The 25,934-nt window shown below is 31.1% G+C and overlaps 1 protein-coding gene across 4 annotated transcripts in view; it reads right to left on the bottom strand.

Annotated features, from left to right (window-relative positions):
- Positions 1 to 8,996, bottom strand: part of LOC127735043 (leucine-rich repeat-containing protein 49-like) — a 98,013-nt gene extending 89,017 nt beyond the window's left edge. For 2 of the 4 annotated variants that reach the window (XM_052245141.1, XM_052245139.1), the window contains exons 1-2: positions 8,781 to 8,980; positions 3,843 to 3,938 (exon numbers count right to left, since the gene is read on the bottom strand). In XM_052245141.1, coding sequence (XP_052101101.1) covers positions 3,843 to 3,938; positions 8,781 to 8,822 — 138 coding nt within the window. In that variant the 5' untranslated portion in view covers positions 8,823 to 8,980. Of the gene's footprint in view, positions 1 to 3,842; positions 3,939 to 8,780 lie in introns of all 4 variants that reach the window. The other 2 variants (XM_052245138.1, XM_052245140.1) reach the window with 2 other exon arrangements.
- Between the last annotated feature and the right edge of the window lie 16,938 nt (positions 8,997 to 25,934).

The raw sequence follows: 25,934 nt of genomic DNA, 5'->3' as shown, positions 1-25,934 counted from the left end.
TAACCAGTAATATAAGGGAAGTAACTCTGATAAAAACTATATATCCACTACCAATTAATTAAAAAGTCTCTAAATTCTAATATTAAAATTAACATAAATTGATATTTCACTACAATAAAACAAAAAATATCATATATACCTATAGTCAGTTGGTATGAAAATATGTAGAATAGTTAAGGGGAATTACCCAAATTAATAAATGATTAAAAAAAACATTTTAGTAACCCTTGATGTATAAAAAAAAAATGGAGGGAAAAAGAGGAAGGTAAAATGGGTCAGGAGAAATCCACTATAAATTTAAATCTGTGTAAATGGATTTGATGTGTAGACAGGATGAACCAGGAGCTTTATACCTTTGCACCTAATTCCTTCTGATCAACAAAAATCTCAATTCGGTTTATTTTCACCTTCATATTTGAATATTTACTCTCCATTCCTAAAATATATACATGCATGTATATTCATATAGGGAGAGGGGGAAACTTATAATTGAATTTAATGTTGCTGGAAGTACACTATATAACATATCAACTGCATATTCAAATTCTAACTTCAAAAAGATTACTAGTCTTTTACAGTATTTACAGATCTACATTTTTTTTTTACATTTGAAGTCACTTTTTTAACTTAAAATTAGTGCAAAAAGCAATCTTATCAAATTAAAAGTAAATCATATAAGTTACATCAAGCGACTTAACAGTGAAATGTTAAAGTACATTCAGCTACCAAAAACTTAAGATTTAAAGAATGAAATAAATGTTAATGGTTTAATGTGAGTAAAAGGATATTTGAGATAAACAATAATGAGACGGCTACCAAACTTAACAAAATTAACAAATTAGATATTAAAGAGTCAATTTACAGACTTCAATAATGGACTATGCGCCACAACATATGTTAACAGATGAAATATTATCTGATACAAAATTCTCAACAGACCAATCAAACTGAAGATTTTGTATATCATTTCAAATGTACTGTAATATGGTTTATCTTAAACAATAGTTAGGACTTCACACATCATGGGAATACACCATTCTGTAAAAATATGATTTTGTGACACAACAAACATTATAAGATGGTAGTGGTTTTTAGAGCATATATAGGTAAAAAAAATGTACATATCTATACCATAGTTCTTATCATATTACTTTTTAGTGTGTAAGCATGTCAAATTAAAATGATTATCTTAGCTGTTGAAATTGAATAAATTTCTGAAGTACATTTGAAACATTGGAACATTTCTATGAGTCTGTTCTTACCTTATTTTTCATTGTCTTATTTTACAATTCAAATCACAAATGGATTCACCTTTAACAAAATGTCTCAAAACTTCAAAGTTATAGCATAATTTTGTCCATTTTTTCATATGTAATGAATTTCTTTCATGAACTAATAATCTTAATTGTTTTTAGCTGAATAATTAAATCAAACTTTGCAGCTGTAAGAAAAAAACCTAATTTAAAACTCCCATTGTATATATGTTCTTCTCATGTAAACTTTAAATACTCTATGTCATTCAAACAAAACTACATGTATTTTATTACCATTGACTAAAGTTTTACAAAGTTCTGTAGGTAGCTCAAAATGACAATGCATAAATAAAATATTAATAAACTAACTTTATGTTTTACTTGTACATTTTCCTAGTTTATCTGACCCAAAAAATAAAAGAGTTTGAATTACTATTAAATATACATTAATAATTTAAAAGGAAATCCTCTTTAGTTTTCTTTACTCATTTAGAATGATTTATCAAGCATTTATTTAATCTATTTTGAATTCAACCATTAATAATATACTTACTACATGTATATAGTAATTTAAGTTTATTTAGAGATTTTTAAGAATCTTCTCTATTACGTATTTGTTTGTTAACTTTGCATAACTGCATAAATATTAATATAAATATACTTAATTAAAATAATAACAGTAATATCATCAAATAGGTTAAATTCAGGTTCATACTTTGATTAAGTATAACTGTCATCAGATCACACTTGAGAATAAGGAAAGGGTTTTTTTTTCATAGACTGCAACAAACTTACTTACCAGTATATGTTGTAAATTCTTTAACTTAATTCTAGAAATTTCTGGTTTAAGTGAGGGGAGAAAAATAGACCACTTTTATGAAAAAGGGTTATTTTTCACCAACTGACACAGATGAGATTTGTATATTCAGTCATTGTGTTATATGTATATAAGGAGTAAGTGTCCATGAAAGATTGTCTCAATATATACAGCTTAAAAATGTAGTTAACATTTTCTGTAGTTATCATGGCCACCAATCACAGAACAAATCTTTAATACCTTAAAGCAAAAGAAGATTGTAATGTTCTTGATATTGCTGTGAGAAATTTGCCTAAATGTACAGCAGCCAATATCAGTGTTGAAAGGTATGACATGGATATCAGCAGAATTTAGAAGTTTTATCTTACTACAAGCATTTTTTAAAGCAGTATTAGTAACTATTGTTTGACCTGTGTTTTTGCTGCCTAAATGAAACTTCAAAATACTGGTCAGACCATTTAGCAAGGCACATTTTTTTTTGAGAATTTTATCTTTTTCTGATTAAAGAGGGGCATACACTTTTTACACCTCCACCTGAATCCCCTGCTGAAGTATAAGTTATTGTTCAGGAGAAAATTATTACAGCTACTTGTTGTAGTATTCTCCAAATCCCAAGGGCCATAACTCAAAAACTACAAGCTTGAATCAATCAGACAACCTAACTCTGTATTCAAAGGTGTCAGTATTTTTTTTTAGAATTAAACTAAAGATCATCATTTTAAGTTAATAAATCCAAACAAAACAGGAAGATTATATTCAGATATTTAAATCATAGATAGACTAAAGTAACAATTAACACCTCCTCCATCTAATGGAGAGGCATAACACTTTTCTTAAAAAGTTATATTTAGTTAAATTAGTAACAATTGAGATTGAAATATTAAAAACTGCAGTTTGGAAAGCTTTGTTTTTACTCTGAGTATATTCATGGTATTAAAGGCATATTGTTAAACAAATACTGTGTTTTTGTATTGTCCTGATATGATTCTCCTAGATTTAGTTATCAACATTTAACCATTGTAACAATTTGGTTTTAACCCTACTTTATAGATGAGTTTTTTAAAAACAAAATAACATTTCTGTCCGAAAACCCCTCAATTTTTTCAGTTGTAAAACATCTTTAAACCTGATACAATTTAGTTAGGTACATTGCTATTTGTTGCTTGTACATAAATTATGCCTTATTAAGTGTGCATATTATCATGATTTTTAATTTTTCTCAAATTTAACACAAATGAAGGAATGTTGAACTATGTATAATTTTCTGAAATTATATGTTCACTGTATCATTTAGAATTTTACATCAGGGACCTACATGTATGCCCAAAGTGTATTTATTATGTTTATAGAAACAATAACGTGTTTGAATCAATGTAAATTCAGAAATTATTGCGAGGTTTTTATTCATGCGAATAATGCAACTTGGTGATTATTGCAATAATAAGAACTCTCATTCTGATATCTGATACATATATCTCAACAATGCAGATTTAACCAGAAATCGTAATAATTAATCTCACATTTTTGTCTATTCTTCAAAAATCACAATAATGAATGCATGCAATAATTTCTGAATTTACAGTACTACTTTTTTCACTTGTTACTGTCCAGTGAAGACTTCAAACTTACAATTAAATTTTACCTGTCTCTAGAGATCAAAGATAATCAAGAGCTGCTACAAAAATGTACATATACATGAAACTTATCTAGTAAGTCATAAAAACACCTGACTTCAGTCAATTTCTTCTTTTTAATTGAGACATAAAACTTACTGTGTGTCTTGAGAAAAGCGAACTTTGTAAGTTACCACTACTAACTGTAGGAACTATTTGTAAGGAGGCTAATGAGTTAGTTGTATGTATGTTAGTCTGCAATAAAATAAAACCAATGTTAATCATTAAAACACTTCAAATTAAACAGCAACAAAACCAACAAAAGAGTTTGTGAGTATTTTTTTAAATAATATGCATTTTGTAGTCTCATCCAAAACTACAAAATCCTCTTAAACCATTATAACGGCTATTTTGGTTTTCGTATGCTTTTGAAATGTGATACAATGTATTGACATGATTGATAAAAACACAAGGTTGACTGCAGATGTGAATTGTAATTCTGTATGTCTATACATTTGAGTATATTTTGAACTGTTAGCAATCTACAACTTATATGACAAAATGAACGAATTAAGCTTAAACAAGATTTTTTTGTATTAAATCATCCTTACTTAGAAAAAAACTTTATCATTTCTTTAAACAGAGGTCCAGCTTGCTGTGCAAGGACCACTTTTCGCACAATATAGGCTTTTGGAATTGTTAAGTTTGATGAAAAATTACCAATACTCATAATCTTATGGCTTGTTCCTTTACTTCATAAGTGTGATTTGCTTGTGTCTCATACATATTGCTTTAATTTAGCAAATAAACTAGACTAAACATTTGATAACCTGCTTATAAACATTCTGAGAAAAAAAAAAAATTTCTTCATTATCAGAACTCAAAAAAATCAAAATCTTAAAGAATTATGAACGTTCAACTTATTGCTGCAACTATGGAGAGGTTTCTATTGACATAATATGAGCAGGAGTTTATTTCTTTTGGCTGCAAATGGGTTGTTTTCTTTAATTAAAATATGTGGCAGATTTAAGGTTCATCATAACAAATGGACAAAAATGGCTGTATTTATCCTCTTCTTATGGGTTTTCGTGCTATTAAGAATGCATTGCAATGTCACAATTTCCATTGAAAAAGCATGCATAGTACGAATTCATATGACGTACCAAAATTTATGACCATACACCTAAAAAACTACTCTGAGGGGGGTCTCAGTGGGGGGTTCTGATCCCGGATCCCGCTTACTGTTTTGTCAGATTCCCGTATCCCGCTTACACTATGTACGTAAGCAATTCTCATTTTTTTGTAATTTCCCATATCCCGCTAGACTTCATTTCCCGTTTTCACGGCACAATAATTTGACTTTCAAGTGTCACGCTTACAAAAAATCGGCAATCCCGCGTCACGCTTAAACCCCAATGAGACCCACTCTGAGTACAGATCTCTAACCTGTGCAGTAGTATTATTTGAATTAAATACAATTATGAATGGAAGCACTTTGGATTCCTCAAAAAACAGGACAAAAGAACAAGAAATTACAAGAAAAAAATTAATATTAAACAAACTTAACACAGTATCCCCTTTAACAGTAGTTGCATTTACAGATGGGTCTTGGCAGTCTAACCCTGGACCTTGTGGAGCAGGTGCAATTGTTATATTCAACAATAAAGAAACAGAGTTAAAACAACCATTATCAAAAAGAGGTTCTTTTCTTTTAGCAGAGCTTGTAGCAATAAAATTAGTTTTAGATTATGTTAGCAGAATTGAAAATAAAACCATAATAGAAGTAAAAATACTTTCAGTTAATCAGCTCGTGGAATTTTATCATTAAACTGGAAAATTGAAAATCACAGATCTACTTCTCATGAAATAATCTCTCTTATTAAATCTATGCAAAAACACCATGGAATAAAAATTGATTTTGAATGGATCCCAGGACATGCAGATGTCAGATGATACGTAATAGCTGATAAACTAGCTAAAGAAGCAGCTAAAGAGGCAAAAGAAATAGAAAATGAAGCCCATATTACAGTTACAAAACAAGATATAAAAACAGCAGCAAGGATTTTAGTAAATAAGAAATGGCAACATCGTTGGGACAATTCTGATACAGGAAGATTCTACTATAATTTCCACTATAATGTCAACGAAAAATTAACACTTGTTTTCCAGATCATAAAACATCAAAAATTATTAGAAATTTTAGATCAGGATACTACCTTAAAAATTACCAAAGCAAAATCAACTCAAATGAAGATCCAAAGTGTGAATGTGGTCAATTAGAAACAGTGGAACATTATTTATTGTTTTGTGAAAATTATGGAGAGGCTAGACAAAAACTTATACATGAGCTATATTTAAACAAGGGATCAGTACATATTGATTTAGAACTTTTCTTGTCGAATAGAAAAGAACGACAACTCTTCTGTCTATAGAGAAACACTAATGCGATTGTTGTGTGATTTTATCCGGGAGTCACACCTATTTGATTAAGTAAATTTTTTTAACCCTTTTTATTTATATTAATATAGTTGCCATCTATAATTATAATTAAAGTACAAGTGAGTTGTTTACCTGGGTTAAAAATTGAACATGCAAGACTTAATATATACAAGAGACAATCCAGTGTCAACAGCGACACAGGTCTACAGAATACAGTAGTATCTATTTAGGAGCATCACTATCATCCAGTAAGGCCTGGCATCCATTACATATATAAAAGTTAAATGCATTATGTGTTTCAGAAAGATAAAATCCTTTTGGGATTTTGATGGTCATTTAACACTAAATGCACTTAATATATCTAGTGGATGCCAGGCCTTACTGGATGATAGTGATGCTCCTAAAATAGATACTATAGTACAATGTTGGATGGTAAGTCTGCTCATTTACTGTTATGTTAATAAAATGAATGGACTTAAGGGACAATCGAAATACCAGACTTGAGGGTATTTTGTACATGTACATCCAATCGCAACAAAAGTCAAACAAAACATGTTCACTGCATAATATTAACAGGTCAGGAATAACCACCAATTGGTGGACTATACCTCAATTGACGTATAATCCACCAATTGACATATATTGGTATAGACCAATTGACGTATAATGCAAGTTTTTTGTAATAAAATGCTAGTCTGGGATAGGAGCATCATTTTGCAACTTGCAACCTATTTTATAACCATTATTGAATCCTCCTAAAGTTTCAGTTTTGTCAAAGCCTGCTGCATCTCTTGAGAATGCATGTGTATAACCAGTGTTCCCGCCTGCCCTAAATAGAAGGGCGGCCCGCCCTTGGTGCCCTTACCCCCGCCCTTCTGCCCTCCAAAGTAAAAGAATGCACCCCTCTGCCTTTTCAAAAAAATAAAATTTTCAAATTTCATGCCTACCGGCGTTTCCGGTAAAATTGTTACCTGATTCTGTGATTGTGTAACACTAATTAACTGACAATGGGATTAAGTTAAATACCTAGTGCTTTGGCAGTTTTATCACCTTTGTTAATGATTGTTTACTGATAATTAGTGGATTTAAGATAATTGAACAAATACTAGATATTTAATACAGAATGAAATGTCCACATGTTATCCATTTGTAATGTTTATGTACAGCATGTACACCTGAAAAAATTTATTTCAGTAGGCATAACATAAAAAATAAAATCTTAAACAATTTTAAAGGCATACATAGTTTTGACTTAATTGGTGAAAAATGTTTTGTTTCATAACCATGAGTATGAATTCGAAATTTAAAGAGGAATCAAAAAAAATTGTACTTTGAACATAACAAGATTCACTTCCTGTTTTTAATACTTCTTGTATTTTATAATCCTCTTGACATAGGAGCACTCAACAAATTTATTTTTAACAATGATGGAGAAAAAGGTAACTGTTTATACCTTCTGCAATATATTATTGCATCAATATAAAATATGATCATCTCCTGTCTCACCTGTTATATTTATAAAACTCCTTACTGAGGAGCACTTTGGTGTGCACTTAAAAATACTTTTTTGTAACAATTCAAATGATAATAAATAACTCTCAATAACATATATACTATATGTTTGAACAAGTTATTTAAATGTAGATAATTTAACTACATTCAACATTCAATTTTGCATTTATAACTCCATCTTTCAAAACTACTTGTTTATTTTGGTATAAGTTATAAAACATTGAAATTTCTGATGATTATTTTCCATACCAAATGTACAAGTTTGTTTAGATTAACATCAAAATGATATGCTTTGCTTCATGGTATGATAATTTATTGAAAAAAAATTCTTACTGGAACCAACATCAAGAACACATTAATTTCTGAATATGGTTTAAATGCAACTAATGTTCTCCAGCTGAGCCTAGCAATATTCAAGGTAATTTATACACTGTCCAACATTGCCCTTAAAATCTGGGTTATAACGCTAAAGTGCCCTTTCAGACAACTAGCACCCTTCTGCCCTGAGATTCAAGCTGGAACACTGATAACAATTCTTTTGTTAAAACATCTGTACTATTGACCATGATTGACTTTTAATAATGAAAGTCAAGTATTAACAAAGAGCTCCATTCACCTGGTGAGTTGTACTCATAATCACATGACTGAAGACAGTATTGATGTCCATTGACCGGTGATTAGTGGAAAATTTACCAATCAAGAATTGACAAGATAACAAAAGAAGAAACTGCAAATACAATTATTGATTAAATGCAATATGTTATGTCACTATACTTAACTAGGAATGTTTGACATGTTTTCATACCATAATATGGTTATAAGAAAACAATGCTCCATTTTAGTTGTATAGTTTGCTTTGAAATACAAAGAATTATACTTCAATTGGTCTATACCATTATATGTCAATTGGTGGATTATACGTCAATTGAGGTATAATCCACCAATTGGTGGTTATTCCTGACCTGATTAATACTAGTCTATAACACCTTTGCAAGAAATTCTATAATGAATGATGCCATAATTTGAGAGCTGAGAGAATCATCAGACTTTTAAAAGGCAGTGTTATTTCAAATGAAAATCCACAGTTGACAAATGTTGTAAAATATTTGTGTTGTTTTATTTTATTGCTTGTTTCGGCTGTCGTACCTCTCTTGTTAGAGTCAATCGACTTCTAGGTTTGTTGTACATTACTGACAACAAACAAAATGAGAGTCGGTAGTGTGGTCACTTTCTCAAATAAGCCATCATACATTTTGACTTTACACTGGTTTGAAAAAGTTTAAAATGAGTTGAGTTTAAATGTTTGTGTCCTTAGCCACCAATTTAATGCCGCCATCTTGAATCATAGGAAGCCATTGACATACGCATGCGTAAAAGGGAACAGGTACTTCTTTGGATTTCTCCTAAATGAAAGAGCACCGCACACAATCCCATCTTTATCTCGATCTTGTGTGGTACAATGACTTAATTTTCCGTTATGCGTTAGAGTATTGGAATTCTGATTTGTACTGGATTTTAATTAGTATTAATCAGAATTCCAATTTCTACTAGTAGATATTGGAATTCCAATTTGTCACTAGGAGGATTCTGGATCCTAAAATTTGTCACTAGGATGATTCTGGATCCTACTGGATTCCAATTTGTATTGTAACATATATATGAAAACTGGAAAGAATATTTACTAGTAGAAATTGGAATTCTGATTTATTCTCATTAAAATCCAGTATGAATTAGAATTCCAATATATACTAGTAGAAATTGGGATATCCAGATTTGTGCTAGCGGGAGGATGTTTCCTTTAACAATTAAAGTGAAGACCGTGAAATATAATCGGCGGCATTAAATTTATTCAAATATGAATCAAATACAAAAAGTCAAAATCAAAAATCAGTTTTTTTCAGCCTGGTTATGCCATATATCGACCCAAATTTACTCCTCTACCATTTATGTACTATATTCTGTGTTTTTTTTTTTTTTTTGCAAAGAGCAATACGATGGGTTACTTGCTGTAATAGTGGAGTAGGAAATGCCAACCCTTCCGGAGGAGACGAATTCACCTCGCCGCGATTTCTTTTTACTCTAGTTCATATCTATTTTCTGCATTGTCCTTCTTTTCGTAGGACATTCATATTATATGCATGTCGAGTCCATCCTGCCTTGGGCAAAGCTATTCATTTTCAGTTTTCAGTACCAGGCCAGAATCTTCTATCAATTTTATTTTACTTACACATATCTATTTATGTTCGGAGAAGTACAGAAAGTAATCCATCTTTTTTCATGTAGGATCTATGATGATTTTAATATGATATGATTCAGAATTTATGTTCTTATTGTTATACTATTGATGCAATTTTTTCTTGTGAACTTATAATATATAACGTCATGGCTAAAAATTTGTCAATTAAGCATTGAGCCTTGCAGTTCCATATATGCAAGGGTGATACTTGTTTTCATCAGTTTTCCTTCTGCACTTTGGTAGACATTCCAGCAAAAGATGTCTCAGGACACAACAAATATTCAGTAAAGGAACCGATAATAAAGAGGCAATGCCCCCGAAGAGATTACATCAAATGTAGAGTCTTTTGTGGTGAGAATAATTTAGCCTGAAACAATTTCCAGAAAAAAAAAATATCATCAAAGCTCCAACATTGTCCAACAATGAACACATAAAAATAAAGTTTGGTCAGACTGAGTAAAACTTGAGAGAGGAGCGATACACACGAGCTATTGTGATAACTATGGTGAGTCGAGAACAAGTGAAAAGCAACTATTTAAGCGTAAAAAAGTTTGTTATGTTCACTAACCACACCGATAAATAAAAAAAAGATATGGTATGGTTGCCAATGAGACAACTTTCCACCAGAGTTCAAATAACATGTAAGCAGCAATTATATATAGGTCACCGTACGGCCTTCACTGAACAATGAGAAATTGAAGGTCACATTAATACGGATTCAATGAGGTAGAATTATTCACTTGCAAGTGAATAATTCATCAGAGATGTTTCTTAGCTTATTTTGACAAAATTTAACTACACTGGCTGCTAAAAGCGAATTATTATTTCCCTACTTCACTTTCATTAATGATTGAACAAAAAAAAAATCATATTTTATTTTTTTATATATCTCGTTGCTAATTCCCCTTTAAAGTTTAAACGACACTTTAGTGTACATGTATTTCAGAACATTTGATTACATTATAGATTACTATTTATGGTTAAACACTTCGATTATGGCAAATTCCGAGTAATCATAAGGACATTTTAACAGAAACCAAAATTTTGTTGGAGGTACATGTCTATCAGTTAAAATTGATTCAGTTTTTTTTTAAATGTCATTTGTAACAAAATTTTACAAAACATTCTAAATTTTAGATGACAATCTTGTGAATGTACACAAACTATGTTTCCCTGAACTTTGTTCATGTTGTAAAGTCAAATGTTTGCTAGCTTATCGAAATACCCAAAACAAAATACACGTATTAGCAAATGTCAGGAAAGTTCATGTAATTTGCTATATTTTGTTTAAAGAGTGGCAATATTATTTCGGTGCTTTGTGTCAATTGATGTTATGTTAGTTGTTTTGTGCCTCGTTCCGGCTTCTGAATTAAGTAAATTGCAACTGATTTTTGCAGTTTGTTCTTATGTTGTGCTGTAACACCACTGTCCCATGTTAGGGGAGAGTTGAACCCCGCCACATTCTTAATGTTCATATCCCTATAGTCAGGAGCCTGTAGTTCAGTGCTTGTCGTTGGTTCGTGTCTGTCATATTTGTTTTTCGTAAATTATTTTGATATTAATTCTCAATTGAATTGTTTCACATTTTTCATGTCGGGACCTTTTTAGCCGACTATACGGTATGGGTTTTTCTTGTTGAAGGTCGTACGGTTGTCTATAATTGCTTATATCCGCTTCATTTGAACTTAATGGATAGTTGTATTATTGGAAAGCATTCAACATCTCCTTATTTTTATATATTTATTAATTTATCGGTTTTTTTTCTACTTATCAAGTGCATCAGTAAAAATAATAGATAAAACAAATCCAGTAGAATCCAGAATCATACTAACTATTGTTTTTTTTTTCAGTTAACTTCTAGATCCTACTAGAAATTTGAACAACCCAGAATCCTCCTAGTATAAATCTGGATATCCCATTATTTCCACCAGTAGATTTTTAATTTTGATTTTGCATATTTAAATTTCTACTAGCAGATATTGGAATTCCAATTTGTACTATCCTGGATCCTCCTTAATTCCAATTTGTACTGTAACATATACATTGGTTGGATATTTTAAATATGTCGATAATATATATGACACAATTGTTTGGGAGGGGGTACTGCTCGATATTTTACTGTTACACATCTTGACCCAACATCTGAATTTATTCTTATCTTGATTAAACTCGGGACGACATGGAGATTGTTATATGATCTGTGATGTGGTAGTTAGTCGATCGTTTCTCCAGATTAAGTAGATTAAAAAGAGAAGGAATAAAAAACTATGCCAGATCTTCAGACAGACATTCTGCTTTATTCATTCACAGTGACACTTTTGTTCTCCGTGTATTTAAGAGCTTTACATATTGTATAGACACCTGTTTATAGCTATTGTCGAAGAATGTATAATGTTGGCCTCTAGATGTTTTTATACGACCGCAAAAATTTTAGTATATAGAAATCTATGAAATTTAAACATAAGGTTTATAACCATAAAAGGAAGGTCGGGGTTGATTTTGAGGGTTATGGTCCCAACAGTTTAGGAATTAGGGGCCAAAAAGGGGCCCAAATAAGCATTTTTCTACTTTCATGACAATAACTTGTGGAACAGTGTATGGATCTCTCTGAAATTGTACCACAAGTTTCCATACCATAAAGGGATGGTTAGGATTGGTTTGGGATGGGGTTATGGCTCAAACCGTTCAGGAATTAGGGGCAAAAAAGTGAGAAAAAACAAGGGTGTCCTGGTTAATGGACAATTACTTAAGTACAAATTACAGTGTAAGGGAGATAATTCAAACACAACTTTGAATTACCTCCCTTACACTGCTTTTAAATAATGTATAAAGAATTTTTGTATTGTCTTGAGGTGATTAGCTGTCAATTCGTTTTTAGACGTTACTATTTTAATAATTTTAAAAATGCTGATTAAGGTAAATTAATTTTAGCCATGATTATGTATGTCATTTTCTATTTTAAGACTTTTATGATGTATTTAAATGGGTTATTATGGTTGCAAACTCCATTGGAAATTTGAATCGAAATTATGGGGAAAGAACTTTTTTTTGGAAAAAGGGGGAGGGGGAGGTTAAAAAAACATTGGGAGGGGGACAATTTTTTCTCCTCAAGATTTCAGAAATCAAAAAGAAAAATCCTTCAATTTTTTTTTTTGAAAAAAAGGGGGGGGGGGGGGGGGGGGGGAGGTCAATTCGCAACAGCATAGTGTATTGCAAAAAAGCAAAAATTGAATATAAATTCAAATCATGTAACCAATTCTAAGTTCTTTGACTACAGTTATTCTGTGTCAGAAACCTATTATGTGTCAAATATTGAATTACAATCCAAATTCAGACCTGTATCAAGTGCGAATATTGTGTCCATTTTTGCCCCAACTGTTCAGATTGGACCTCTGCGGTCGTATCCAGCTGCGCTTGGCGAAGCAAATTATTAGTTATTAGTGTTGTTCGGTTGCTGTCTCGGCATTTACGTATTTACCTATATCTCCTTTTATCTATATTTAGATGTCTCTTTTTTGGAAACCTGTGTAGTTGGGTTGTTGTCTTCTTGACGGTTACGTCACATCGCCATGTATTTACATTAGTTAAGTATTTTTCATTACAGAATATTTATTAAAGATTAAAATTGTTGACAACATTTCTAAAATAATAATTCAGAATAATGTTTCATTTTGTTTTTAATCACATGATACAAGTAAACTGCTTATTTGACTGCAGACTATATAATTATATCACTGTATATGGATATAGCTGTCCTATTTTCACTCTTTCTCGATGGGTTTTAACTGAGACTACTATGTTATAGCAGTCTCGGGTTTAAATAAGTATTTCTCAGTAACATAACATTTTGAATGTGAAAAAAAAACCACAAACGATTCGTTTAACAGTTTAAAATATGTCGGGCTGTGACATTCCTGTTTTAAAATAAAAGGAAATAAAGGAGTCGCCTTCCTGTTCTAAATGATATACATGTAAACTACTTGTATTATATGTATATATAGGTATAAATAGATATAAATGAATCACAAATCTAGAGTTTTCTTGAGAACGTACACAGCTATTTTGTGTACATGCAAAAGCAGTCAACAGACAAAAATGAAAGTCAGCACATTTTTGTCAAAAACCGAATGATTTTTGTGCATTTTTTTAACAAAAGAGCTTGAGGAAACCCTTGGTCACAACCTAGGATTCAAAATGTTCTGTGGCTAAAAGTTGCCAATGATGATATTGAATCCCTAGACACAAAAACTTCTGGATCATGGGTTGGGGCCAAAGTAAATTATGTTAATAAACTGTTGAAACAGAGATATGTCTAGCTTTTTTATTTTTTATAGTATTATAAAAATGTTGAAATCAAAATGGCAATATTTAAACATGTAAACTATGCAAAACATTCAAAGTCAATGAACCTTAACTGAAGGGGCAGGGCAAATTAAGCTCCATGGAAACGAGAAATGCCATATATATTGCTCATACAACTGCATACCAAATATCATTGACCTAAACTGGAACGAATCACAAACTAGTACATTGTTGACGTCGCAACCGCAACCACCGTCAGTAACAGCACGCCTAGGTCTGTTTTTTTAATACATTGTCGAAAGGAAGCAAAAACTGTCAAGAATTATTGAAAAGCTGACGTTCATATACAACACAAATAATGCATATTTGTGGGGTCATTTTTAATGTGATGTGCCAAAAAGAAGTTGTTTTGTATTAATAGTTATATCACAACTATTTCTATGTGAAATTTGTAGTATTTTGGCCTATTAAAAAACATAAAATTCTGAAGGCCAATTTTAACCCTTCATGTACTTCACAGAAGGTTTTTTTTTAAAGTTTACGAGGGAAGCTAAATGATGACAAAAGCTCATTTTCAGCAGAAAATGCACTACACAATCTGTATGTCAAATTAGCATGTGAAACCAAATATACAAACTGGCCGTTAAAAACACTGCAAAAGATCTCTTTTGTGTACAGAGGAGCACAGTGTACCTCAAAGGAGCATGAAAATTATTTTTACCAAATGTACTGTGTGTGTGCTTTGAAAAATTTGTACACTGGTTCACAAGTTTGTAAAACTTGTCTGATCCTATTTATATCCTGGATCTGAAATAAAATAATCATACATTTTAAACCAGCTGCATTTGTTTGCATTTGTCCTAAGTCAGGAACCTGTTGTTCAGTGGTTGTCGTTTGTTGATGTGATTCATAAGTGTTTCTCGTTTTTATATAGATTAGACTGTTGGTTTTTCTGTTTGAATGGTTTTACACTAGTCATTTTTGGGACCCTTTATAGCATGCTGTTCGGTGTGAGCCAAGGCTTCGTGTTGAAGGCCGTACTTTGACCTATAATGGTTTACTTTTACAAATAGTGACTTGGATGGTGAGTTGTCTCATTAGCACTCATACCACATCTTCTTATTTCTTCTTAACTTTACCAAGTGATTGAAATAAAATCCTGTGAAACACCCTTCGGAAACCTCTTTCCTGTGAACCTGCATTTGCCATCCAGATTCAAACTATATCTAAGATATCTAGTGATCAGATACACCTAGCTGCTTGCAGAAAACCATCAAAATGAACCTTGAACTGTATTTGATGATCCATGATATTGTGTACAATTTCAAAGCATTGGGTCAAATGGTTCTATAATTATTATCCAGAAACTAAAGAAATACCAGTCTTCCCTATATTATGTATATTAACACCTAAGACTATTCAATAGCTTATTATATAAACAAATAACTCAACTACAAACTTAAGTTTGTTGACTAGCTCGCTGCTTGTATCTTTTCTGAGCTGCCACTTTTATTACAATATACAGCAATAATGACATAACATATAAACAAAGTACTATTTGCTATCATCTCTTAAAATATCAAAATATCAACCACACAAAATACTGTTTCGTGGCCGATCAGGAAAAACCAAATTTGGAAACCTGTGTCCTTTTGTCAATGCCAAGCGAAACTTGAAGTGTAGGACCTCACTTAAAAAATGTGCATGTACAAGAAATGCTCAATCTGACTTACGATTTGAACAAAAAGAGTTTAGTCCTAAGACTACGGCTATAAAACAAAATTTTGAAGACACAAATTGCAGGGGCGGATCCAGCCATTTATAAAAAAGGGGGTTCCTAACCCAGGATAAAGGGGGGGTTCCAACTATATGTCCCCATTCAAATGCATTGATCGTCAAAAAAAAAGGGGGGTTCCAAACCCCGGAACCCCCCCTGGATCCGCCACTGAATTGTATAATCCAAATCCGATTACGGTTATATAGCCATACCATTAATACAAAATAAATATATATAAAAGGCCAAATTGAACATTCTTTATGCTGATGAAAAATTTGATGTACACAGTACAAAAGCAAGGCTAAAAGTTGTACACAGTACAAACGCAAGGCTAAAAGTTGTACACAGTACAAAAGCAAGGCTAAAAGTTGTACACAGTACAAATGCAAGGCTAAAAATTGTACACAGTACAAACGCAAGGCTAAAAGTTGTACACAGTACAAAAGCAAGGCTAAAAGTTGTACACAGTACAAAAGCAAGGCTAAAAGCTGTACACAGTACAAAAGGCTAAAAGTAATAATCATTTAACTACCTATTTGACACTATACACCTTGGAAATATTTTACAGAGAAGACAATAAATCTGCTTCCACATTGTGTGTATAAATTAAAAAAAAAATGAAATTGCAACCAGTTTTTGGCCACTGTAGTACATCATATCTTACAACAAAAGGAGGAAAAAGATCTGCACCATGGGCAAGATATCGTAAGGAAAAAACTAGTTGTATAAATAAATTACATGCAGTATTATTTGTTGTTGATTCATTTTTATTTGCTGGATACCAGCACACATTCTGGTGGTTGGAAAAAAACTAGAAAAATGACACATGTCAGGAAGGGCAAGCACATTTTTGTGTGGCATATGTCACATTAACAAATAAAAAATTCTGACACAAACAAAGCTATACATTTAATAGGGTTTCAAGTTTTATAGACATAAGTAAGTATAAAACTTAACAACATTTTTTGTCATAGGGAATCAATTTAAAAAGCATTTTATTCCTTAAGGATATATTCTTCTGACGTTTCAGTCTCGTTGAAATCTCGTTCTGGAATTATTTCCAAAACATGTGATACAAGTGGAAAATATCAATGAATTTGAAAAATGTTATAATCAAACTTAACTCTGTGAAAGAATTGTGTATTTACAATAAGTAGTTTTTGAGTAATAAATTTTTCAAATTTTATTACCAATCAAGTCAGTCTCTTTAGCCAGAATTTTGGGAAAATGGGTGAGGGGTACAAGAAAGGATTTTATCAGAAACATGTACATCCCATATCCCTTTTTTCTTTTCAAATTTCTTAGATATGTGTTTTTTCAATCATTTATAACAAAGAAGTTGAAATAATATCAATTTGTTCTTAAAACAGAGAAAAATCACAAATTTACAAAATTGACAGCATGGTAAAAATGACAGGAAAAAGCATCAAAATATGATAAAACTTTCTTATATTAACACCTACCTATAGTTTTTTTAAGTAAAACTTATTTAGATTGGTCCACTTCATCTTTATTGAAAGTATGAACAAAAGTTTAATTGTGGAACTGTGATTTTTTCACGATAATAGCCTAAAAATGGGAAAATCATCAAAATTGGGTACTTTCAACGGGCCGTAGCAAAAAAAGAAGTGCACCACCATATGATTTTTGCTTCAACATTTATTTTTTTAGTCGTATAAACCCAAAAATCAGGTTAAGAAAAAAAGTTTAATTCTAGAAATTTTAGGCTCCTTGGAGGTGTACATCCTTAAACACTGCATATGCATCAACAAAACAGATTTCTACACATTGGATTTGTTATAACAAATGAACTGTCAGACTTGAATATATAGTTTATGGAACCCTGATCACTTTGTTTCCTTGGCCTAATTGTGGTTAAAATCTTTTGAGGACTTTCACAAACCCCCAATTTTTACCTAATTAGGCCATTACCAGCAAAGTTTTGTTAGAAAAACTTGACAATAATCTTTAAATAATGGATTAAAATATTTGGGGCCAAAAAGGGTACTTATGGAACGTACTTTCACACTGGCAATTAATTTTGAATTACATATTATCAATTTTCATTAAAATCCTAGCACACAAAGAAGTTACCATACTCAAAATTTGGGATTTTTTTTTTTTTTTAACAAAAACTAAGTTTTAACAGCAATATCCCCCAAAAATTTTCACAGAAATCAATTTCTTACAGCAGGAATCCATTTGGAGTAGAATGTTCAACCAATGAATTGGTTTTCATTGAAATCCCATCACAAAAAAAATGTTTCTCAAAATATTTGATTTTTTAACACAAAAAATAAGTTTTTCCAAAATACATGGGCCAATTTTCACCAAAAAGTATATGCACATTGACATAAGATGTACAACTACTGCACAAAACTTGATTGGCCTCCTACCTATATTTTTGGAGATTTTGCGATTACAAAAATTGTTGAATGTTGTGAAGTGATAATTTGCATATCACAATGTCAACAGGGTAATTATGAATAGAAAATAATGGTTGATTTGAAAGTAAACTTTAAAAAGAATGTTAAATAAAATTTGTGTATCAATAATAGTGTTAACTTTACTTTCCAGAGGTTACTGCTTCCAAGTTGGCTTCACCCAGAGTTACATGATTCTAATCGGCTTCGGTCTGCCAGTGCTACGTGCTTCCAATCAATTAGCTATACTCGACAGAGATACAGCTCTCAATTGGCTTCGCAACGACAGACGGTACTAGCTTCCAATTAGCTTCACTAAGAGTTACATGCTTCCAATTGGCTTCGCTCGGACAAACCGTACTACTTCCTGTGTCGTATTGGTACGGCATTGCAAGTCTGTCCTATTTCTATTGTTGAAATGGAACATAATTGCAATAAATTGTCACCCAAAGTTGCAAAAACATATTTTATTTAACATTCTTGATCCAGTTTACATTCATACCTACTTTCACTCTCTATTTATAATTTCTTTTTATGGTGACAAATTGTGCAGTGCATATCATCACTTGGGGAATTTGTACTCTTCTGTAATTTTAATCCTGATGAAGGTGCCACAGGAACCAAAACATGTCTATCTTATTAAATTACTGCAGCAATTCCTAATCTAATGTTGAAACATTAAATTCTGTGTTTTTATGTAACCAACTTTGCATGTATACCCAATCGAGGCATCCACTTTTAAGGATAATATTGTATTGGAGATGATGATGGACAAATAAATAGACATTATCCCCTATAACAGATCATTCCGAATTATAGAAAGAAAAAAATTGTTTTACAGGTAAGTTTAGCAAATATTTTTGAGGGGTTTAAAAAAAATTATTTAAAAGATAAAAAAAATTGCCTTTAAAAAACCTGATGAATAAGAAAACTATTAAACACAAACACACAAATAATAAAAACTAATATGCAGTTATTTTTCTACATGAAGTAAATTTATGCAAATAATTTCAACAAAAATCAGAAACTATGAATTTACTTTATATCGAGGTTACATAAGAATGATATGCATAAAAATGTTCCTCAAAATATCAAGTTAACATTACATTTAAACATTGGGAATCCTCCCATTTGTTCTTAAATTATTATCAACTTTCAAAATTTACACTTTTTTGTAGACTTTCTTTACATGTACCCCATTTATAGCCGAAGGCCACCAATGGGTCTTCAACGCAGCAAGACAATCCCGCACCCAGAGGTCGTCCTCGACTGGCCCCTAAATAAAATTGTGTACTAGTTCAGTGAAATTGGACCACACTAAACTCCAAAACATATAAATGAACTAAAATTAAAAACATAAAAGACTAACAAAGGCCAGAGGCTCCTGACTTAAGACAGACGCAAAAACTTGACAAATATCTTTAAATAATGGATTAAAATATTTGGGGCCAAAAAGGGTACTTATGGAACCTACTTTCACACTGGCAATTAATTTTGAATTACATATTATACCTATATATACATCAATTTTCATTAAAATCCTAGCACACAAAGAAGTTACCATACTCAAAATTTGGGATTTTTTTTTTTTTTTTTAAACAAAAACTAAATTTTTACAGCAATTTCCCCCAAAAATTTTCACAGAAATCAATTTCTTACAGCAGGAATCTATTTGGAGTAGAATGTTCAACCAATGAATTGGTTTTCATTGAAATCCCATCACAAAAAAAATGTTTCTCAAAATATTTGACTTTTTAACACAAAAAATAAGTTTTTTCCAAAATCAATGGGCCAATTTTCACCAATAAGTATATGCACATTGACATAAGATGTACAACTACTGCACAAAACTTGATTGGCCTCCTACCTATATTTTGGGAGATTTTGCGATTACAAAAATTGTTGAATGTTGTGAAGTGATAATTTGCACATTACAATGTCAACAGGGTGAGTAATTATGAATAGAAAATAATGGTTGATTTGAAAGTAAACTTTAAAAAGAATGTTAAATAAAATTTGTGTATCAATAATAGTTTTAACTTTACTTTCCAGAGGTTACTGCTTCCAAGTTGGCTTCACCCAGAGTTACATGCTTCTAATCGGCTTCGGTCTGCCAGTGCTACGTGCTTCCAATCAATTAGCTACACTCGACAGAGATACAGCTCTCAATTGGCTTCGCAACGACAGACGGTACTAGCTTCCAATTAGCTTCACTAAGAGTTACATGCTTCCAATTGGCTTCGCTCGGACAAACCGTACTACTTCCTGTGTCGTATTGGTACGGAATTGCAAGTCTGTCCTATTTCTGTTGTTGAAATGGAACATAATTGCAATAAATTGTCACCCAAAGTTGCAAAAACATATTTTATTTAACATTCTTGATCCAGTTTACTTTCATACCTACTTTCACTCTCTATTTATAATTTCTTCTTATGGTGACAAATTGTGCAGTGCAAATCATCACTTGGGGAATTTGTACTCTTCTGTAATTTTAATACTGATGAAGTTGCCATAGGAACCAAAACATGTCTATCTTATTAAATTACTGCAGCAATTCCTAAAGTGTTGTTGAAACATTAAATTCTGTGTTTTTATGTAACCAACTTTGCATATATACCCAAGGTAACCACTTTTAAGGATTATATTGTATTGGAGATTTGAATGGGAGATGGTGATGGACAAATAAAATAGACATTATCCCCTACAACAGATCATTACGAATTAAAGAAAGAAAAAAATTGTTTTACAGGTAAGTTTAGCAATATTTTTGAGGGGTTTAAAAAATCTATTTTTAAGATCAAAAAATTTGCCTTTAAAAAACCTGAAGAACAAGAAAACTATTAAACACAAACACACAAATAATAAAAACTAATATGCAGTTATTTTTCTACTTGAAGTAAATTTATGCGAATAATTTCAACAAAAATCAGAAACTATGAATTTACTTTATATCGAGGTTACATAAGAATGATATGCATAAAAATGTTCCTCAAAATATCAAGTTAACATTACATTTAAACATTGGGAAACCTCCCATTTGTTCTTAAATTATTAACAACTTTCGAAATTTACACTTTTTTGTAGACTTTCTTTACATGTACCCCCATTTACAGAAAATATTACTTGGGGGCATTAACCAGTATATTTTAAAATTGAGAATGGAAATGGGGAATATGTCAAAGAGACAACAACCCAACCAAAGAGCAGACAACAGCCGAAGGCCACCAATGGGTCTTCAATGCAGCGAGACAATCCCGCACCCTGAGGTGGTCCTCAAATGGCCCCTAAATAAAATTGTGTACTAGTTCAGTGAAATTGGTTGTCACACTAAACTCCAAAACATATAAATGAACTAAAATTAAAAATATACAAGACTAACAAAGGCCAGAGGCTCCTGACTTGGGACAGAGGCAAAAATGCAGAGGAATGCAACATGTTTTGTGAGATCTCAACCCTTCCCCTATATATTTGACTGTTTGGCTAGGTATAAAACGAGGTGTTTGATTAATTGAGGTAGATTTAGACCTATTAAAGACTTGAGGCTAGCTGATGATTTGATAACTGTTCAACTTATATGTTTTTGTCACGAATATACAAAAACAGATTTTATCATAGCTGTTGTGTGTTCTATATGAACAGTGTACAGAATATGCAATTTTACAGTACTAAGAAGAAAAATGTATAGCCTCTGATTTTTTACCTTATTTTAATATTTTATGGGTTTTTGGCAACATGATGCAATAAACAATACAAAAAATTCACTTGAAGTCAGCAAAAACATGCCCCCCTTTTTTTTAGATATGCCTAAATACATGCAATGTTATCAAAGATGAGGAGAAATGCTTAAAGACAAAGTCCTTCACAGAATACTGGTTCTTACAGTGGGTTAATGAATCCTATCCCTTGAACACAAGAATAAAAAAACAGTAAAAATTTAATATAGACAATAGGTTCATGGTGATCAGCAATTTTCTTCTGATACAGTTTACTATCTAGTACCTTATCAATTTATATATCCCATTTCTAATATCTCTAAAAATACATAGATTCGCCAGAAATCGTTATTTTGCTTAATAAGGATGACATGCTGTCAAGTTTGCTCTTGAAAACTGATAAATTTATTCATATGGCTATTTAATATGTAATCCTTACATGACAGTTGTATTTTAAAAGAAAAACGTATCTAGTAGTTATTAAGCATTATCTAATGTAATTCATTGCCTTTGGTAAACATCAAAAACACTAGAAAAATCCTATTCAAAAAGTTTATGCAAGGGCAGACTAAAAATTTGGGGGTTGAAGACTAATATTACCCTAAATAACACACACAAAAAATGAAATTTTTGGAAGTAATGCATTTTCAAGATCAACAAGTAATGTAGGTCGTCAAGGGCTTTTAATTAATAATTAAGGGCGGTGTAACAGGTGTCAGATTTTTCTTTTTTATGTACATTTCATGAATAGAAAACTAATTTAATTTTCTAGGACAATATAAATGAATGAAAAGAAAGTTTTAAAGTTTGTAGTAGCAGAAAGCTTTTTTTTCTTTTTATCATATCAACATGTAGCCTAAACATATATTAAAAAGAAAATAGATGTATCAAATATTTCTCTTTTGTATGTTTTCAGAACAAATGATAAAATGATAACCAGAATGCATTAGATTCTGAAATAATGGCCAAAGAACACAGTTATTTCGTAGTGAATTTCTTTCAGACAAAAAAACACTAAATTAAAAACCTGCTTTATCCAAAAAAGATATTTACAGTGTAGTGTACTACTTTTGGAAAAAATCATATAAAAATTATAGAAAAGTGTATTAGCTCCAACTCAAAATATGGACAATTATAAGTTAAGGAGTCTGTAATTCAAATTGACAGCTTCAGACATACTAATTTTTGACCTTTTCAAAACTGGACAAAATCACTACTTTACCTAAAAATTCATGCCCCAAATATTTTTTTTTACATGTAATTCATTCACCTACTTACTATTTTATGCATAAAATATAAAGAAATAAACTTGGAAGGTGTATGAAAAAAATTTGCAAGTTATACAATGTCCACATTAGGGACTCTTTTTGAAGACAACAAAAATCAAAGGATGATAACTGTGTCCCCAGACCTAATGAGTCAACCTTTTTGATATAAAATTTTTTACATAATATACAAATTATTGTTTTACAGAAAGTATTTTTTGACATTCCATGAAAGTAAGGTGCTTCCATCAATATTTGACTTGTTTTTAGGACATGACAAATGTCAGCCAAAGATACAGAGCATAACTCACTGTATGAAAACAGTTACAAGTCTAATGGATATTTTGTAAAACAAATCCAGTACTCCTGTACTGCTCAAATTACAATAATTTTAGTCTTACTTATCATCAATCAAAAAACAATAATATGATGCAAGTAGAAATAATGAACACATATACATAACTGGTAAAAACAGCAATAAAAAAATTGCAGGATTCCTTTGTGGCTGCTTTCAGTTTAAAGTTTGCGGTAAAAAAACTAAATCAATTTACCAACAAAATATGGAAAGATAAAAATATAAAAATGAAACGTTTTTTCTTGATCATGAAGATATTCATGTTCATGTTTCCCAACATTCAAGGGAGGTTTCAAGCAGTTATTGACTTCTTAAAAAACATAATCAGAGGCTAAATGTATATCTTAAATGCAAAACGAAAATAAGTACATTTTTCAGTAAAATACTAAACTTTCATATATTACTTCAGACATTTTCTCTTTATCAAAAGCTTCTGTTAAGGTTTCCTAAAATTCTATAAAGCTTTTGATGTCTAAAATTCTTAAACCTAAGATTAAGATACAAAAAATTGAATTCCAAGTTTTGCTTTTGATACTATCTTTGGATTGAAAAAAAGCTTCTGCTTTTATGTTCGTAAAATTCCATGAAGGTTTGACAAATTTACTGATATTTGAGAAACTTGAACCTTGAACTGCATGGTATTGTCAATGTTAACAGAAAAAACCCATAACCATGCTTAGTCCGTTTACCAATAACCATGCTTAGTCTGTTTACCAATAACCATGCTTAGTCTGTTCACCAATAAAATATTTAAAAATAAAGAAAAAATGTCTAGTTATACTGGCCAACACTGGAGAAAATTCAAGTAAGAGGAGTTAAACAGGGGTATTACCTCCCCTTGACACTGTAAGACTTATCATTCATTACAACTGAGCAATAGGCTTGACATTTAGTCAAGAGACACGTCTGTGACGGCTAGTAAATTAAGAATACTTAAACATAAACATTTCTACATGTAATCTCTTGAATGTATCCAATTTTGACAAAATATTTTAAATTTTCGTATAAAACCATTGCTATACTATAATTATTTACAAATTTTTTTACTTTTAGATTCTCCATTCTTAACTAATGAAAATGATTACTAGATAAGAACCATTATATCTATTAGACAAAAGTTAAGGTCCACAAGTAAAAAAATTCGATGGCATTTAATGGTAGTGAGAAAAAGAAAGTTTGGTAAAAATTCAAAACACAAGATAACCCGTAAATAGAACCTCCACTCTTGTTGAAAATGGAGAATCTTTGCATTAAAAATATTACAATTTATCAAATACATTCTTTAACTGGTTTTTACAAGAGTTATATGAACCATTCATATGTGAAACCTTTCTGTCCATTTCGAAAGACCTCAAAGGGTGACTTGGGAATAGAATTATGGTCACTCTTTGTCATCTCCAGACTGGAAGTAAAGCTCTTGCAAAAGTTGAGCGTCTGTTTTGTAGTTCAGGATATATGTATTCGCTAAATCAGATGCCTTATGTTGAGAGAGAGTGACATGCTGTCTACACATTAAGAACCCTTGCAAAAACTTGGTACGAGAATTAATCACACAATTATTTCCTGCAGCCACAGTATTTGTTATCTGAAAAAGAAATAGACACTTTTCAATTTTTCTGTCATATTCTAAGAAACTGAAATAGGCAACAATTAGAAAACTGGGAATTACAATTAAAGGTTAGAAAAAGAAATGAAACTTCTAAAGTAATCGTTTTTGCCTTCCTAAAACTTGACATGTCCTTCCAGAAAACATTAAATTGTAATATATTTATAAAAATTATGAAAAATCCTAGGAATTTACATGATCTTTAAAAAAAAAGTTTATGAATCTATATAATAGTTCTTTCTTACCTTTAAAAAAGTCAACTCCAATAGCCATTTCCAACATCAATCTATAAGGACAAGTTGTAATGCTAACCTGAAATATAAAATGCTTAGTTATTCAAAATAGTTAAAAAAAAGAATCATTGTTGGTATACTTATGTACATTGTATAGAAATAGGTGATATATAACATATCAAGGTAATAGAAGATGCAGAGAACACATCAATGTGACAAAATCCCAACAACACAAACAAATATGACATCTATGTAATCAATTCAAATCTTTTAAACATTCATATGGGACAAACAAAAAAAACATTTGACCTCTTACAACTTTAAGCCTAGTGCACATTTTATTTCCTATAAATGTACAGAAAATGTTTGGTTTAAATATACTTGCATTAT

This window comes from Mytilus californianus, unplaced genomic scaffold, assembly GCF_021869535.1.
Source record: "Mytilus californianus isolate M0D057914Y unplaced genomic scaffold, xbMytCali1.0.p SCAF_3, whole genome shotgun sequence".
Classification (NCBI taxonomy): domain Eukaryota; kingdom Metazoa; phylum Mollusca; class Bivalvia; order Mytilida; family Mytilidae; genus Mytilus; species Mytilus californianus.
The sequence above is the reverse complement of the archived record's forward strand: the minus strand, read 5'-3'. Positions and strand labels throughout refer to the sequence as shown.